Genomic DNA, 19,068 nt, shown 5'->3' with positions numbered 1-19,068 from the left:
GAGTGAGGAGATAATTTTTTTGCCCCACAGTAGGGGTGGATGCTTATTGTCCTCAGGTGTCTGCATTTTCTTATCTGTTTAATAGAGATACTGCCTTCTTCTCACAGGACTTTCCCCCACTAATCTATTGTAATGAAACCCTTTCTGCTTTTCTGTGTGTGTCTATCACAACCTAACCTTGTGTGGCACATGCTCTATTATGGTTATTGTACTTAGGACCCTAAGGGTTTGTGAGTAACTACTATATTCTTGAAAGCAGATACCATTCCCTGTATTGGGTACCTAAAGAAGACATGAGCCTCAGGAAAGACCATAGAACTGAGAGGGAGAAATAAAGGTGAGTGAAATTCCCAGCTCTGTAGAAAGATGTGAAGGGTTGTATTCCCACGTGATAGGTTAAGACAGTGTCTGTCTCTTAAAGCCAAGTGTCTGAAAAAAGGAGATACCACTGTGCAGAGCCATAGCCCATATACAAGTGGTCTATTCCCTGAAGGCTGAAAAGGCTGGCTATGGGATCATGTACATAATTTGTGAGGCTCAGAGCAAAATGAAAACACAGGGCCTCTTGTTCAGAAATTGCTGAGAATTCCAAGACAGTAACAGTAGAGCATTAAAACAAGCATAGGACCCTTCTGAGCATGGAGCCTTCTGGAATGCACAGGTATCAGCCCATGTCTGGCCATAGGTAGCTACTTTGATGACATATGCTCTAAATATCCCAGTGAAGTCTTCACTTTGCAGGAGGTTTTGAACAAAAGAATCTGTTGAAAAAGAGTAGTGCTAAGTGGAAAGTGGTTTGATTGTGACTACTGGGGTTTACTTGGGTAGGAGTCAAGGACTCACCAAGGGGGAAGTGGATCTTAGGACAGGCGGTGAGACTCAGGTCCAGCAGACCTTGTCCTTGTGGGGATTCTTCCTTCTGTGCTCTGTGTTTAACAGAAAGTGCAGTTTCCTTACACTTATATCAAAATTAGCCAGGCGTGTTGGTACATGCCTGTAGTCCCAGCTACTTGAGATGCTGAAGCAGGAGGATCATTTGAGCCCAGGAGTTTGAGGTTGCAGTGAGCTATAATGAAGCCACTGCACTCTAGCCCAGGTGACAGAGCAAGACATTGTGTCAAAAAAAAAAAAAAAAGAGTTGACCCTGAACATTAGAAAACTATGAGTAACAAGGTAGAGTCTGTGTCTCTTTTTCTCGATATTATTTCTGGCATCTGCAGTCCCTGATACGTGGTAGGTGCTCAGTAAATATTTAATGATGACTGGTAACACAGCAGTTATTTTAGTATCAACATTTGGTGGAGGCTTCTTGGCCCTGAAAAGAGCTGAGAGTCAGAGGAGAAAGGCGTCACTGGTAATAAAAAGAGAAAAATTTTGAAGTATGTTTATAATACTAATTTTAATACTGCAATTTAAGAAAATTTTAGCCTGCCCAAGAATGGGAGACTTTTAGTATCATTTTACATAAAAACTAATTATAAATTATTTTGTAAATTTATTTAATACTTACAAGGTTTACTAGAATTTTAGCTCTACTTTTCTTTTGCTATCAATGTTATTTAAGAATAATAGCTCTCTATTTTTTTTCAAGTTCTTTTATTTGTTTTTGTTTGTCTGTTTTAAAAGATAGGGTCTCATTCTGTCACCTAGGCTGCAGTGCAGTGGCACAATCATAGCTCACTTCAACCTCGAACTCCTGGGCTCAAGCCATCCTCCCGCCTCAGCCTCCCAAGAAACTAAGACTACAAGTACACGCCACCACAACCAGCTAATTTTTCTAGTTTTTGAAAAGACAGTATCTCACTTCGTTGTCCAGGCTGGTCTCAAATTCCTAGCCTCAAGCAATCTTTCTGCCTCAGCCTCCCAAGGTGCTGGGATTACAGGCATGAGACACTGTGCCCAGCTTTCAGCTCTTTTATTTAGAGAACATAGTCAGTGGGATAGGGAGAAACCAGGAGGAGGCAGATAAGCTGGGAAGAAAGAAAGGGACCTGGAAAAGTCCAAAGAGAAAGAAAAGGATCACAGGGATCTCAGAAATAAAAATGGGCCTCTGTAAAAGGCAGGAAAATGGAAGAGGAGGCTAAAAAGACAAGGGAAGGCTAAAAATGCTCTTTTCTCCCAAGAGTATTTGGCTCTACCCTGCACAGTTGGTGGGTACTTGGGAAAGACCTGATTAATGAATATACAAAAGAAAAATGAATGGGGCATAATCGGTGATGTGCTCCTAAATACTTAACAACCAGCTCCTAGGGAGGGAGGATGGTTTGTAGTGGTGGTCAGTCTCTATTGCATAAATCTCCCACGGCTAATTTTAAACTACCAACACAAATTGACTGAATGTGGAATTTTAAGCTACCCAGATGAATGCACTGAATATAGAATTGGGAAGAGATGTGAAGTATCTCCACTGTACAGATACTATAGACTTAACCTCAAGAGCATAGATAATAGTAAAATGCAGTAAGATAATTAAGAAATAACGACTTTTTCATAGTTATTACCTGTTTAATTTAATTATAAATTTTTATAATACGGTTTCTAATAGTGACTTTAACAACTGGCTTGCAAAGTAGGAGCCAGCTCTAGCACCCTGCCAGATGGGCAACACCACGTGCCTCTACCATTCATGTCAGGATATAGAAAGAGTTTTTTCAATTTTTTTCTTTCTTTAAAGGAATTTAAAAAAGTAAAATAGGGGACAAGACATCTCCTAAGAATATTTTCTTCTTCACAAGTTTGCCAAAGGTTTGTTTATTTATTTATTTATTTTTGATACCCAACTCATCAGAATTTACAAGTTGAAAGTGTAAGAAAAGATGGGGGATGTATCTATTTCTACCAATCAAATCTATAACAGGCCAGGCATGGTGGCTCATGCCTGTAATCCTAGCACTGTGGGAGGCCAGGGTGGGATTGGTTGAGCTCAGAAGTTCGAGACCAGCCTGAGCAAGAGCAAGACCCCGTCTCTACTAAAAATACAAAATTTAGCTGGGCGTGGTGGTGCATGCCTGTAGTCCCAGCTAGTGGGGAGGCTGAAGCAAGAGGATCGCTTGAGCCCAAGAGTTTGAGGTTGTAGTGAGCTATGATGACACCAATGCACTCTAGCCCAGGGTGACAGGGTGAGAGTCTGTCTCAAAAATAAATAAATAAATTTATTGAGAAGGTCAATATGTCAGATTTTAGTATGAAATGTCAGTTCTTGGAGTGCTCATGGCCAAAGAATGGCCAGACACACCAAAGTAAGGCAAGCACGAAAATGAGGTTTATTGAGGAGAGAAAGATGGGATTGTGGGGCAAGAGCAAGATATAGGTTTACAGAGCATGATACATACGCCACAGATGACAACTGGTCCCATTGTGGCAGCAAAGGGAGAGCAAAAGGAAGTGCAAAGAGGGCCTGGTTATGGTCTGTGTCTTGCTTTATAGTGCTCAGATTGGGACCTCCCTTGTGGCTCAGATGTCACCATGGAGCCATTTTGATTGGACAGTTGGGACTTGCATGACCTGAGTCTTACCGCACATGCAGATCTCCCATGAGCCTCTCTGAAAGCCCATTTTGTGGGGGCAATGAATTGCAGTACACCAACTTTCATCCCTAGGAGACCCGGAATCCCTCACTACCTACCAAACAATTTCACCTCCACTGGCTTACTTTTGTCACAGAGCTATGTGAGCATCAGGTGAGGGTCTTCTAACATGCTGCAATGTTGATATCTGCCCCTTATTTTCAAATGGCTTGGTAAAAATAATATGTGTTTATATAGAGATATATCAAGACAAAGCAAATATGGCAAAACATTAACAATTGATAAATCTAGGGGAAGGATATATGAGCATGCAATTTTTTCAGAATAAAAATATGCTAAAAATGATGTCACTTGTACACAGATACCCCTTGGTAAAACTGCAAAGTACTATTCAAGGATAAGCTACCATTATCTAACTAAAGAGATGTGGTATCCAGATGCCATAGCTATGACAATATTCAAAGTTCATTCCAAATAACTGACCTGATTATCCAGCAATTATTTACTGAGCATCTATGATGCTAAATGCCAGTGCTAATTCAATACTAAATAAGACGTACTCCTTCATCTCATGGAACTTACAGTCTAGTGAGAGGGACACACAAGTAAATAAACGATTACAATTTAGTTTAAATAGAATTAAATAGAGGTTGCTGTGGTGACACATAGGAGGAACATCTGACCCAGCCTAAGGTGGTCAAGAAAGACTTTCCCAAGGGACCTAAGATGAGAACCTAAGATCTCCCTCCTGAGAGAGAAGGAAACACTCGTCAGTGTGGCTGGCATTTACTGTATTACTATATGCCAAACAGCACATGCTCATTCACTCCTCACAGCAGTGCTAAGGGGCAGCCTGTTGGTATCCCATTTGCTGGACCTGTTAAATGCGGCACAGTTCATGTTTCCAAACAATGGACACCTTATGAAGTAATGCCCTGAGGCAAAACTGATCATGGCCTATTCAAAAGAGCAGCAAATTGTTCCGTGCATATATGTAGGCCTTGGGGGTTATGTGGAGTTGCAATGGAAAGGCATAAAGGGTCTCAAAACTTTGTGGATGATGGAGACCCATGAAAGGGTATTAAGCCTGGAGGCAGTATGATCCAGTTTCCATTTGGAAAGACTACTGTGTCATCAGTATGGAAAACAAATTGAGGAAGGAACAAAACTAATAGTGGGGAGACCATTTAGGAGCCCCTAAGTCAGTCTAAGAAAGACAGTGGCCTGAACCAAGGCAGTCACAAGTGACAGTAGAAAATCAGGTGGATTGAGGCAATACTGGAGGTAGACTCCCACAGGCTGATTGGACACGGGGGTTGGAGAGGAGCCAAAAATGATGGAGTCCAAGGTTTCTGGCTTGGGCAGCCAGGTAAATTGGGTGGGGAGATGCAGAGACATTCACTGAGACACTGCAGGGAAGAGCTATGGGACGGAGCATGGGGACAGGGTGATAAAGAGATGGCAATGAACAGATGTAACCAAGATCTTGTGTAGATCAGCACGTAAGAATCTGAGTGAGTGACAAGGGCCAGTCAAACCCAATGTGATTGTGATCATCTACAAAATCCTTCAAAGGCAAAGTTGGTTCTTGAATTATGGGAGAACAAGTGGGATGCTCATGATTCTGGCCAGTTTTAATTATAAATGGCACGGTGAAGACAAGAAAAATATTGTAAATGCTGAAAACATTACCTTTCATTATGATTATTCTTACCATTACTTGTTAGTATTTTCTCCCTGCTTTCATCAAATTCAAACCACCCAAATGGTCACTTTTATTAATACTTATCCTTCCATGGAAACTTTTTTCCTCTTTTACTCTCTTTTTCACCTCCCCATTCTCTACCTCAAGGTTTGGTGGCAGGTAATTTGGGTGGACTTAAGTGGTTTTTGTCTGTGCTCATCAATCAATGAACAAGTATTTATTAAGAGTCTCCCAGGTGAGCATCTGGAGCTCTATGAGTGGTGCTGCAATCATGGGGCCATGTTCTTTGGGGTCAGATAATTCTGTATTTAAATTGTCCTGCTGTATTTACCAGCCATCGCCCTTAGTAAAAACATCTACTCGTGTCTCTGCTCAGTTTCCATCAACAAAGATAAAACAGATAATGGTACACAGGTCTGTTGTATTCTATGAGATAATAAATGTAAAAGAAAGTAACAGAGAGCCTAGTGCTCAATAAATGTAGTTCCTGTCCACCTTGTAAGGCTGTTGCCTGGGATAAATGAGCTAATACTCAAAAGAGAGTTATGCCTTCCTTGGAATAATTCTGCTATATAAGTTCAGTCATTTTTAATGAACTTTGCTGCTATTGTTCCTGTTATTGTTTTTACTGCTACCAGGGGCTTGTGGTAACCATGTCGACAAGCCTTTGAGCAACTCTTGAACGTATCTTTATTATTATTATTTTTGAATCCCCTTATTTCTTTGTTTCAGCTGGGGAATCATTTCCTTGCTTAGTGCTGCTTTAGAGAAACAGCCAGATGTCTCTACAGTTTGTCATTTCTGGCCATGTACTCTGTTATTTGGATACTCTGCTTTGTTCAGCTTAGACACTGTGTGTTCAAGCCTTGGTAGTCTGAAGAAATTATAATTTTGCTGCTCTTGGCGCACAAAATGAAAGACACAGAGATTAAAAACTGGAGATGAGGGAGGGCTTACCTGTCACTGAGGTCTTTAACCTTTTTTATATAAAAAGAAATAAACTTTTTAAAAATTTTTAATTTTATATAAATTGCCTATTACCAGTATGATTGCTCTGATGAAAGATTATTAAAATAGCCATTAAATCTGGCATAGATAAAAAGAAAGGACTTTGGAGTTGGAGAAGCCCAATTTAACAGCACTGCCCATAAGGAATTAAATGGTGTGGCTTCTTTGTCTTATATTCCTAGACCAAAAGCAACAACTTCCCAGATTTTGAGACAGCATCCTGGCAGACTTGAATACTTCATGATGTTATAGAAAACCAAAGAGATATCCTGAATATTAAATTAACCAAATATCTTTTTCCCCCCGCAGAGGAAGGCTTATTCAGGGGCTGATATTGCCTCTTAGCACATAGTCTGAGGCTGGTTACAAAACAGAATGAAATTTCACTTCCTGTTTCCTAGAGAACCTCACTAGAAACTGCTAGCTTGGCCTCCACCTTTCTCAAAAATTCCAACAAATTTGGTTCAACAAGAGAGGTATTAACTTTGTGTGTGTGTGTACACACACATGCACACCATCTTGCTTTGAACAAAAAATATAGCATTAGTATTCTAATGTTTAACAGGATTTTCCATTAAAAGTTATTTATACTTTAAAATGGGCTTATATTTTTCACAACCCAGTTATGCTATTCATGAGAACTGCATCTATTTTATTCTTTTCCTCTTTAAAATGCATTGCAGGAATTAATTTATCTCCCTCCTGAAGCTATAAATTATGCTTCATTTTTGTAAAATGCCCAGATATTCACAAAGTTCTATCCTACAGTGTCTTACTCAATGCTTATGTCATAACAACCCTGTGAGGTAGACGTTATTACCATAATTTTACAGATGAGGAAAACAAAACCAGAAAATTTCCACTATAAAACCAAACCAAAATGTGGCTCAGGGTCTTTTGACTCCCAATCCAGTGGTCTTTGCACTTCTCCATGGACGACTCACTCGTATTAGTTGAGATCTCAAATGAAAATTTTAGTTCTCCCAGCATCACAGAAGACGTGAAGGGACTTTGGAGGGTTTGATGGGCCTGCCACAGCTAGAGGAGGTGACATTAGGCCTCCAGAAAAAAGAGATAAAGAGAGAAGGACCCAGGGGGCATATTGAAGGCATCATAGGCACAGAAAAGTTGGGCTAGCAATAGTAGCTTATTCCACAGAGCCAAACCTCCATGGTAATAACTGGACTCATCACAAAGAGAGAATCTCTAGGTGGGGCCTTTGAGACTGAAAGATCCTCAATGGCGGTAGCAAAAGTAGTGATGTCATATGGAGTCAGGTTTAATAGCTCAGTGTACACCAGATGACACGTGCATTGCAGTAGGAGGCTGATGGTCTTGTGGTAGTCCCCTAAATTGGGGACCACTTTCTCTGCAGCCTTCACGTGCTCTGTCACTTTTTCTTCTTTTTCCTGCCTGCTCACCTTGAACAGAGTTTAACCATGAGGTTGCTTCACAACCTCACTCACCCCCTACAAGCAAATGTCTTCTCATTTTTATTACCAAGCCCAGCTGTTACCTCTTGGTCCTATAATTATCTAACACAATGGACATGATCCCTTCCCACCCACCAGTGGAAAGTGTATTTGGATTGTTGCCCCTAAGTTCCACATCCACCAGGGTCACCCTCGCTAGGCAGATATCCATAGGCTGGGAGTCTTGAAGGGGGACACAGAGGAAGCTGAGAAAGGCACAGAGATGAGAGCGCAGGCATGCGGAGAGGAGGGAAGAGGCTGGCCCAGCAAGCATGGAAGCGAAGTGACTGGGAAAGAAGCCGACCACCCAGGCTGGGACATCAGAAGGAAGGGCCTGGCCTTTCAAGAAGAAGAGATTGGATTGGATCCAGTGAACAACCAAAAATAGACAAGGGACAAAATAACTTATATTAGGAAGATTACTCATACTGTACCAGGCCGTAGGAAATGAACGAGGGGAACATACCCAAAAATTAAGAAATAAGGGAGGCACTAAGTACCTGGACAGGACAAGGCAAGAAGAAATTAAGGAGAAATAGTTTCTACTGACGTTGGTAATCAAAGAGAAAAGATGATAGAAAATGATATTAAGTTTTGTGATTTTGTTCTGGTATTATAAATGCAAGATTAATGCATACCCATTGACTTGGAATATCTGAGGGTGGTGACAGGCTTGTTTCCAAGCTTGCCATAGAGAACCACTGGCCTATGTAGCAAAGCAGACAGATTCTGGACTCTGTGCCTTTCGGCAAGCTTTCTAGTACGACTGAGTCAGTCAGTAGCATTAGCCCATTGCTCAGAGATGATGATAATACACACAGAAGAAGGCAGGCACTACCACTAATCAAACACTTATGAACAATGAAATGCCTAATGGTCGTTCTGGCTGCAAGAACGAGAGTTCCGTGGAGGCGAGGGATGATCGCAGACTGGAGCGTCAGCAGGAGAAGGCTTCTCAAAGGAACTGCGACATAGCCCAGACCTTAAAGAATGGGTAGACTGGAACTAATGACAGACAGGCAGGCCAAGGAGCTGGTGAAAGCAGATGATGCATTGTGCAGTGCAGCTTTGAGCAGGAGAGTGTGGGCACTACATTTAAATTGCAGAGAAACCCAGATAATTTCCTTTGAATCGCTCCTCTATATGGGCTGGTGACCCCCATTAAGACCATGGGGCAAGCACATTTCACTTTTGCTTTTCCCGTCTCTCCTATTTGCAGCTCAGCCGCAGAATAGCTTTATTCTCTCACACTACTCATCCATGAATGCACATTAAATTCATTCACGCTAAGATGCAAATGACACGTGACCCTTCGTATAGTGGTATCACTTACAGAAACCTATTTTTATTCTTTTTACAGCTCTGTGGAGTAGGGAGGCCAGAGATGGTCCCCATCTCATAGATATGGAAAGAAAGGCCCAGAGAATCTAACCTCAAGACCACACAGTTACCAAGAGGAAAACTTAATTTGGGGACTTGAACACAGTTTTCTCTCTGCCACCCTGTTGCTGTATTTGTGTTTCAAAAAGGGTCAAAGCCCTATGCTAAAGGCACGTGGGTCTTACTGAGGACTTCAGACGTCAACCTGGAGCTAGGAGATTGGTCTTTCAGTGAAGCTCTGGGTCACGTTATGTAGGTTACTGCCTCTGCCTTCGCATGACCTGGCGGTTGCGTGACCACAGGCAAGATAGAGAAAACTGTCAGCTTCACTTTGCCCATCTGTGAAATAAAAACAACTCCCTCCACCTCATAGGGCTTTTCTGAGAATTTCCTGAACTACCACCTGGACAATGTCCTTGCCACACAGGAGGACTCGATAAACCTCACTTTCTTTCCCCTTTCCCTTCTCCGTTTTACCTAAACATAAGGCAGCCCTGCTAAGTCAAAAGCGCAGGCTCACCCAGTCTCCTGCGAACGCCTTCGCATTGCTGGCTCTTTGCTTTCACTCCCGGCCTTTCCTCTCTGCCCCTCGATCCCTGTGTCAGGCCGCACCTGCCTTCCTTCACTTCTCAAACCAGCCAAGCTTTTTCCTTCCTCAGCCCCTTTGTGCGTGCTGGTTCCTCGGCCCGAAATCTGCTTCGCCCTCCTCCTGCCTCCTTGCTCCTGCTCCTCCAGGTGTCGGCCCGAGTGTCAGTTCTTCAGGAAGGACTGAAGTAGGTTTTCCCCGTTACCCGTTCTCACTGGCTCCTGTAATTTTCCTTTGTCACATTTCCTGCAGCTTGCAAGTATACATAAATCCTATATGTAGAATTTACTGGCTCATATGCATTACCATTTGTAAGTACATATTAATCCTATATACATTAATAGATTTCCTGGCTTACTGTCTGTCTTCCCTACTAGATGATGGACTCCCACGGGGCAGGAGCCATGTCTTTTCAGTTGACCACTATTCTCCATAGCACCCACAACATGGTCTAGCACATGAGGTGTGTTACATAAATATTTGTCGACTGTGTTGGATTCATTCTGCTCTTATCTCCTCTTGGGATGCCCTCTTATAGCTTCCTCACCAATCCATGCAGTCATTCCACAAAAAAGCATTCTCGTGCCCACATTCTCTCACCTTTTCCTTAATTTTCTTTCCCCAACATTTATTCATACATTATCAGGAATCGGGTTGTGTTCTCTGGTTGCTCCATGATTCCCTAATCATATCAGTTTTCCACTGACTAATATTCTTACAGGATCTTTTTTGGAATCTCCTATAAACCTAGTATAATAGCTGAAAATGCTATTGGTGCTTAGTTATTTCTTGATGAATGAGTGAATAGACCAATCAATCCATCCTAGTCTATCCCTTTTTCACATAGCAAATATGGAGATACTATTGCAGCAAAACAATTTCTAACCACAACTCTTTGTTATAGCTTCCTTTTTCTTGGGTTACTATTTTAAGTTTCAATAAGAAGCAAACAATCTTATCTTGAAAGGAAGATTGGATTTATTTTTAATAATAAAGGCTGAATTGGAAGCTTGCATTTTTTTCCCCCAAAATTTAATAACAGCACCAGTAAAGCCCTACCCTCCTCAGCTGGCCTTATTTCAGGCATACGAGAACAAAGCTTCCAGGTGAGCTGCTGTCATGATGTAAGAGTGAGACTGATATCACCAAACCTGTTTAAACTCGTCGAAAGCCCAGGAGAGGTCACATAGCAGGAGCTTCTCGTCTGAACATGTTTTCAGAACCCAGGACTGGGCAGAGGACATGAAGGGAAACACCAGGTCCCCCAGAGCCAGGTCCTCAGGCATGTGAGGGCCTGATAGTTACTACTGATAACTTCAGTAAGTAAAGACATCACTTTGATCTCATCTCATCCTCCGTTCACAACTGAAACAAAAATAAAACAAAAAATATCTAAGTAAAATATGTCGTTGTAATGCCCAAAATGATAATTTACAGAACTGAGATTGCAACTTTTGCCCTGTTATTCTGAAATAGAGCCTTCAGTTTATGGTTGCCCTGCTGGTAAACCTCAAGTTGCTCATTTTATCAATATTCTTTGATAATTTACCAAAAATATTTATATGTTTTATATAGAATATATTTTATACATTATAATATATGCATTTTCATTTACTTTGACATTGTCTAGCAGGTTCTGTCTTGTTAGTATCTGCCCCTTAGATTTAGTATTTGATCTTATAATACAGGCCAAGAAAAGAAAGGTAAGTTTTGCTAAATACCAGTTACACCATAAAAATCGTCAAAGTTGGCGTGGGATCTTTGGGCAGTGTCACTCAGTCACCTGTCGTCCTGCCTCGGTTGGCTTTGTGGAGATCAACAGAACCCGTAAGAGATGACTGCTAATGAGTCCTCTGTCCCATCCCTCAGGCTGCAGCCGTCCTGAAGGTTGATGGAGGGCCATGCTATTCAAACAGCAGGCGTGGCTGAGACAGAAGCTCCTGGTGCTGGGAAGCCTCGCCGTGGGGAGTCTCCTGTATCTAGTTGCCAGAGTTGGGAGCTTGGATAGGTGGGTGATTAAGCATGCTATGCCCATGTGACTTTAACTAAATCTTGATATAAACTTCCTTAGGCCATATTAATATTTGATTTAATAATTTTAAGTCTATCCATCTGTTTTTCTCCCTCAAAATTCCCAAGAAACATGCTTATTTGCAGTATTGATTTTGATTTATCGAGACTTTAAAAAAGAAAGAGATGCAAGTTGCTCAAACCAAGGTGTTCCGTCAAGATCCATTTATATTCTATGTGCATTGACACTTGTTGGCAGAAAAGGGATAAAGCTGTGTTCAGTAAAAATATCATTTACTAGAGCTCAATGTGGTCTGCATGCATCTGGTGTTGACCTCTAGCTATAGCAAAACAGTGATGTATCTACGTATCTTCATTTTGAAATTTATGAGTGGACAATTAATGTGCTATCAGGAGCACCAAGATTATGTATGAGCCTGGAGAGGAGCTCATCAAGTTTGCAATCCGTTGCCCCAGAAAGATGGCTGCAGGCGTGGGGAGTTTTAATTGTGTTAATTAGCTCTGGTTTTCAGGAGCTGAATGTATCAGACAAAAAGGCTGTCGCTCAGAATAATTGCCCAGAAAGCAATGGGAAATCCACGGAAGGAAAATTACAGAGCTAGAGTTTAGCTCTAAAAAGGCAAACAGTTGGGAGGTACTAGACCTGCAGAAGTCCCAGCAACATCAGCTGGCTTCACATTAAATGTTTCTGGACTGTTCCATGTCTAGAATGATTGACAAGGACAGAGAAGTTAATATCTGAAATGTGAAGCTTTCTTCTTTGCCCTTTTAAATAATTTCTTGCACTGGAAAGACTGAAATATGTTCTCCATGAGTTCAATTCTCATTGTCGGCGAAAATGCAGCCACACTTTAAAATGAAAATATCTTCCTTTCAACTTTCCTTTTCCTGCCAAAATCTAAGCCTGTAGACCTTATCATTGAATATTTAGAAATAATATAGCAGTGAGCTTTGTTTTCCTTCAGCCAGTTTCAGTTTTGACTGGTAAAGCAACTCCTTTGATGCTTAAAAATTCCGGAGTAAGTGTCCCACTCACCAGTTGTTACCTATAGGAAAATTATAATCAGAGCTTATCACTGACGTCAAGTAGTTTCCCAAAGTAACACTTGATTATTAGTGAGAAGCCTTGAGGTGATGCCATTGTCCTTAGTCCATAATGAAACTTTTATATCCAGCTCTTCCCAACTTTAATTAGTTTCCAGTCATTTGCTTTTTATTGAGTAATCAATGTAATGATCATTAACACATTCATTATTTAGTTGATGATTCTTTTCTTTTTTTTTTTTTTTTTTTTTGAGACAGAGTCTTGCTTTGTTGCCCGGGCTAGAGTGAGTGCGGTGGCATCAGCCTAGCTCACAGCAACCTCAAACTCCTGGACTTAAGCGATCCTCCTGCCTTGGCCTCCCGAGTAGCTGGGACTACAGGCATGCGCCACCATGCCCGGCTAATTTTTTGTATACATATATATTTTAGTTGTCCATATAATTTCTTTCTATTTTTAGTAGAGACGGGGTCTCACTCTTGCTCAGGCTGGTCTTGAACTCTTGACCTCGAGCGATCCACCAGCCTTGGCCTCCCAGAGTGCTAGGATTACAGGCGTGAGCCACCACGCCCGGCCTCTCTTTTCATTTTTAACCCAGGCTCTGGTTGCTAAGGGGACAGCTTTGTTAAGGAATTGGATTGCTTGGTGGTCTTTCTCAAAACCTCTCACTTGTGGGTTTGAGAAGATTATGTCTGAAATTGACACATGGGTACTTAACTTAGGCCAGCCCTCCAGTAACTGAAGGCCCTGTTCTCTGGGAGGGAGGCAGAGGTCACTCTAATGTCCCTCCCAATCCTAAAATGGTATGCTTTTTGATCTGGGACCCACGGTCAGAATCTACTCTTCAGGAAGTGAGGAAAAGTGTGATATTTTCTCCTGTCTTCGCATCCTATCTTGAGGGAGGGAGTCTAAAAAGGTGATTGTTCTGCAAGGTATGATCTCCCAGGGTAGGAGGTAGAAAGAGGAAGTAAAGAAGGAAAATGGCCCTTTAAAGAGGTAGAGAAATTCCATTCCAGCTCAAACAGGGCAGAGACTATTTATGCCATTCTCTTTCAGCCAGAGTTCTATGAGAGAATTAAGTCCTACAAAATGAGTGACTAGTTCCTCAATTCTCCCAAGGAAACTCTAGAATTGTTCTAGATTAATAGGAGAGAAATTCATCAACGAATGCCTTAGGGAATTAGGGTTTATTTCTCAACAGAACTCAAGAAGAGCTGAAGGATAAATTTGTGATATCCCAATCAATGTCACATAAAAACATCTGTGACTATGTATCTGTTGATAATTTTGTATCTCCCATTTACAGCCCTAGTATATTAATCCCCATTAACAAATGTATAAAAATAAAACCCGTGTTTCTCTAAAATATTAACTGTGGCAAACTCCATTTTTAAAAAAAATAATTTTCTGTGTTTTCACACTTTCCACAATGAACATGAATTGTTTTAAAAATCATAAAAGACAGGCCAGGGGCAGTGGCTTACACCCTTAATCCTAGAACTCTGGGAGGCCAAGGCAGGAAGATTGCTTGAGGTCAGCAGTTCGAGATCAGCCTGAGCAAGAGCAAGACCCCATCTCTACCACAAATTAAGCAGTCATGGTGGCATACACCTGTAGTCCCAGTCACTCTGGCAGCTGAGGCAGAAGGATTGCTTGAGGCCAGGAGTTTGAGCTTGCAGTGAGCTATGATGATGCCACTGTACTCTAGCCCAGAGTGACAAAGCGAGATGCTGTCTCAAAAAAAAAAAAAAAAAAAAATCATAAAACACAAACACCACAAAAAAAAAGTAATACATGTTTATATTTCTCCTTAAGCATTATGATAGCTGCTTAAACAGAGCACAGACCAAGACCATACCTGAATTCTACAGAACAGGCTGGGCATGACCTTGTGGTTGTTTCTCATCTCAGAAGACAAGAAAGACGCAATGGAGTCTCTTAGGAAAAGCAAGCAACAGCCTCATTGCCACAGAGAGGGAGACACAGACTCCAAATTATTAGGATAACTAGAAGCTTTCAACTGGAAGAACTGGTTTCACAGCCATTTTGACTGATATTATCTCCTTTTACCAAGAAGGCTAAAATACCTCCTCTGATCAACTTAGGGTAATTATAATAAATTTCAGTTCAGTGTAAGACCATACCTAAAAGGAAACTCAATGTGCCAACCATATATATTTGCCATGCCAAATTAAATAGTCACTCCAGTCTAATATCATTGTGACTGTTACCACCTCTTTCTTCCTGAGAAAAGCAGAGGTGGTTTTTCATTATTCAGGATAATACTAAAGTGAAAACCCTCCTTTCTGGCCATATTCATTGCATTCTTTCCTTTATGAGCTTAAGTCCCTGATTTAAATGGGCTTGGCAATGAGGACCTGAGGTTTCCAGCCTGTCAAGGTCTTGCTGATTTCTGGTCCTAGGTGTGGTAGGTGATATATAACACTTGCTGATGGCATTTGGGTTTGTTCCTACATTCAGCAAAGTGAAAACATAATCCTGACCTCTTTAGATAGAAAAAGAAAGAGAGGCAGAAGAAATATAGTGCTCTTCTGGCTATCCCCAAGGCCAAGGGCAGAGATTCTCAAAGAAGGAAAAGCTCAGCAAATGCCAAGATTGGAATTTCGCAGGTTGAGGATGCAATCAGCCAAGGGCAGAGATTGGGACCTTTTTTCAGATTATGTCCTAAAGGTTTTTAGGAGCCCTATGAGTGCTGCTGAGCTGCAAGAAAATAATCCCACAGGAAACCCGAACCACGTGGCCTCCTAGCTGCCCTTCAGCCTCCATACTGAGGATTATAATTTCCCGTCTTTCATGTTTTCTAAATGATTTTAACTGGCGAGCTGTTAAAAAGCTGTTAGTATGGCTGGTGTCACTTGTCTATCCTGTACTGTGAACATAAGTACATGCTGTAGTCAATTAAGTGCTTGGTGAATAAAAATTTTAAGGAGCACTAATAAAAAAAAAAAAAAACTCATCAATTATGTGTGCTCCATTTAATGCAGGGTTGCTTAAAATAAAATTTCCCAAACATATGTTCATTATGGATTGCAGCAGGCTGGGAACCAGCAGTCTTATTTATGCATTTAAAGTCTTAGTCTGACTGGAGAACCAGAAAAATGAGACTTCATTGCAACATGCTTTAAAGTGTCTCTCTGTCACTTGCAGGCTACAGCCCATTTGCCCTATCGAAGGCCGATTCGGTGGAGCCCGCAGTCAGGCGGAATTCCCACTCCGTGCCCTGCAGTTCAAGCGTGGCCTACTGCACGAGTTCCGGAAGAGCAACAACGCATCCAAGGAGCAGGTTCGCCTCCATGACCTGGTACAGCAGCTCCCCAAGGCCATTATTATTGGGGTGAGGAAAGGAGGCACAAGAGCCCTGCTTGAAATGCTGAACCTCCATCCGGCGGTGGTCAAAGCCTCTCAAGAAATCCACTTTTTTGATAATGATGAGAATTATGCCAAGGGCATTGAGTGGTATAGAAAAAAGATGCCTTTTTCCTATCCTCAGCAAATCACAATTGAAAAGAGCCCAGCATATTTCATCACAGAGGAGGTTCCGGAAAGGATTTACAAAATGAACTCATCTATCAAGTTGTTGATCATTGTCAGGGAGCCAACCACGAGAGCTATTTCTGATTACACTCAGGTGCTGGAGGGGAAGGAGAGGAAGAACAAAACTTATTACAAGTTTGAGAAGCTGGCCATAGACCCTAATACCTGCGAAGTGAACACAAAATACAAAGCAGTAAGAACGAGCATCTACACCAAACATCTGGAAAGGTGGTTGAAATACTTTCCTATTGAACAATTTCACATCGTGGATGGAGATCGCCTCATCACGGAACCTCTGCCAGAACTTCAGCTTGTGGAGAAGTTCCTAAATCTTCCTCCAAGGATAAGTCAATACAATTTATATTTCAATGCTACCAGAGGGTTTTACTGCTTGCGATTTAACATTATCTTTAATAAGTGCCTGGCGGGCAGCAAGGGGCGCATTCATCCAGAGGTGGACCCCTCTGTCGTTACCAAATTGCGCAAATTCTTTCACCCTTTTAATCAAAAATTTTACCAGATCACTGGAAGGACATTGAACTGGCCCTAAAAGAATATGTTGTACAACACTATGTGTTGTGCCTGGAGACACACAGTGTCTCCTCTAGATTAAAATATGCACTTTTCCTAGACATAGCTATCCAAGTCATTTTTCCATGTATACTTGTACATACGCAGTGTGTGACCAAATATAAGATCAGTTCTTTTTCTACTGAAAATTTAACAACAACAACAAAAAAAAATTGCTGTCTGCATAGTTGCATCTTTTAAGCTATTTACAAAAAAGAAGAGATGATGGTATTGGGGAAAAGTGACTTCAGCTGTTCTCAAAGAGTTAGTCTTCCTTTGATTCAGAATTTGTCACCCGCCATTTTCATAGATTTAAGCCAAAAGATAAATGTGTGAAAATGTTCCAATGGCTGTGAAGCTTCAGGAAGTAGAGGATCCAGTTATGCATTTTTTTGTAAGGGAAAGCTGGCTTTTTCATTCAGATGTTGAATTGGTGCCATGAAAACAGAAAATGCTATTTTCTTATCATTTAAAAGAATGTCTTATCTCACAAAATTGACATTGTTCCAAAGTTCCTGTGGTGATTTTGCACTATTGTTTTCTTGTATGAATCATGGTGTCGCTTATAGCATGTCGCTCACACGTTGGAAAGTCAAGTCCTTTTCCATGTTGTATGTCAAAAAAGAGAAATGTCATGTACATAGTGTATATTGTTGTAAATACTGGTTTCACACTAAGTAATTCTATTTTGTAAACTGAATATGGCTATTTAATTTATTGTGAAAATTAAATTTATTGTGGTATTTAAAAATGGAATGAATTAAAATTACTCTATGTGCAATTTTTTTTTTTTTTTTTTTTTTTACCCATTTTGTTTTACATGTTCCCTGCTGGCTTCCCAAATGGGAGCTGTTTATGTGCATATGAGAGCACTCGGAAAGATGCACTTCTTCATTGGATTTCTGTACCTTTGTGAAAATGTATTTACCAAGTGAGGTTGAGTATATTAAAAAAAAAAAAGAAAGAAAAAAACTCAACCATCTGGAAGTCAAGTGTAACAGCCACCTCACAGAACCCTAGCGGTGCTCTGCTACAACTTTGTAACAATTAATTTACTTGCAGTCGCTGCTCTGCCAGGAGACAGACAAGGAATACTTTAACGGAATCAATGCATAGAAGAATCACAATTTTATTTGAACCTCTAATCAGAGTCAGACCAATAGAGAAATATAAAATAAGATTAGAAAATTTCTGTGGCCTCTGTACTGAAAGTTGCTGATGCTTCAAAAATGAATACAAGCTCTCAGAACTCTCTCTTTTAGATGAAAATATATGTCTGCTCAGAAATTATTAAATTGTATAGTATTGTTATTACTAACATAAACATATGACTCATATTTCCATCCAGAGAAATTAATGCTAAATTGATGCCTCACTAACATCAGATACCCTGTATTATGCTTAAATATAATTCAGAAAAATGTGGAAAGAGGTATCAGCAACAACCACTAAAAAAAAGGTGGATTTTTCACAAACATGGTTGCTAATCCAGTGGAAGATATTTGAGAGAGTTTTTGTTCAACATCACAGTGAGAGTGTCTAGAGAAATCAGCAAATTACAATGGATTCCCCTTTGATTGTAATAAGTGTTGATTTTCTCCATGAGTTGTTTATCCTGTCCAGTGATTTGATGGTGAACTTTTCTAAATAAATAGCCCTTTCCCCTCCAGTGTCAGTATATATTGCTTCTCAAGTCAGTGCCTTGATAGTCATCTCTATTGTCTGAATTGGCAGTGATGCTGTTCTCTCGGCATGGAGCAGGCATGACACCAACACTTGCTGGCAGGCTGCCCCTGCCCTCACTGTGCGATGACTCTGGAGTGAGAGTTCAGGTCTGAATGTCAGCCACTGCTCCCCTAAGCCCTGAATGAAGTCCATACAAGGAAACTAGTGTCAGATTTCCCTGCGCCTCACCTCAGCAACTATCAGAGCAAACTCTTTGAATACAATATTCAAGGACATAATCACTGTATTTGCATTACTTTTATAAAAATATTCCTAGAGCACCATACAGTTAATATGATTTTGTACTAATAACTGTCAAATTATGGCCCATTGGAACACTGATGTGTCAAAAATCAGCTAAGATATTCCACCAGTTAAATTGAAAAATGGCAGTCTTTTCCCAGACTCATGAAGGAATTTTTTAAAAAGTGAATTAAAATTTCTCATAATAATCTTTTGTTACTAAT

The 19,068-nt window shown here is 40.8% G+C and overlaps 1 protein-coding gene across 7 annotated transcripts in view; it reads left to right on the top strand.

Moving 5' to 3' along the window:
• HS3ST5 (heparan sulfate-glucosamine 3-sulfotransferase 5) overlaps positions 1–18,544 on the top strand; it is a 265,981-nt gene extending 247,437 nt beyond the window's left edge. For all 7 annotated transcript variants that reach the window (XM_069488293.1, XM_069488291.1, XM_069488289.1 and 4 more), the window contains 2 exons: positions 11,548–11,686; positions 15,920–18,544. In XM_069488293.1, the coding sequence (XP_069344394.1) occupies positions 11,580–11,686; positions 15,920–16,856 (1,044 nt within the window). In that variant the 5' untranslated portion in view covers positions 11,548–11,579 and the 3' untranslated portion in view covers positions 16,857–18,544. The remainder of the gene's footprint in view (positions 1–11,547; positions 11,687–15,919) is intronic.
• Positions 18,545–19,068: the final 524 nt, after the last annotated feature.

Source organism: Eulemur rufifrons, chromosome 15 (assembly GCF_041146395.1).
Source record: "Eulemur rufifrons isolate Redbay chromosome 15, OSU_ERuf_1, whole genome shotgun sequence".
NCBI lineage: Eukaryota > Metazoa > Chordata > Mammalia > Primates > Lemuridae > Eulemur > Eulemur rufifrons.
The sequence above is the reverse complement of the archived record's forward strand: the minus strand, read 5'-3'. Positions and strand labels throughout refer to the sequence as shown.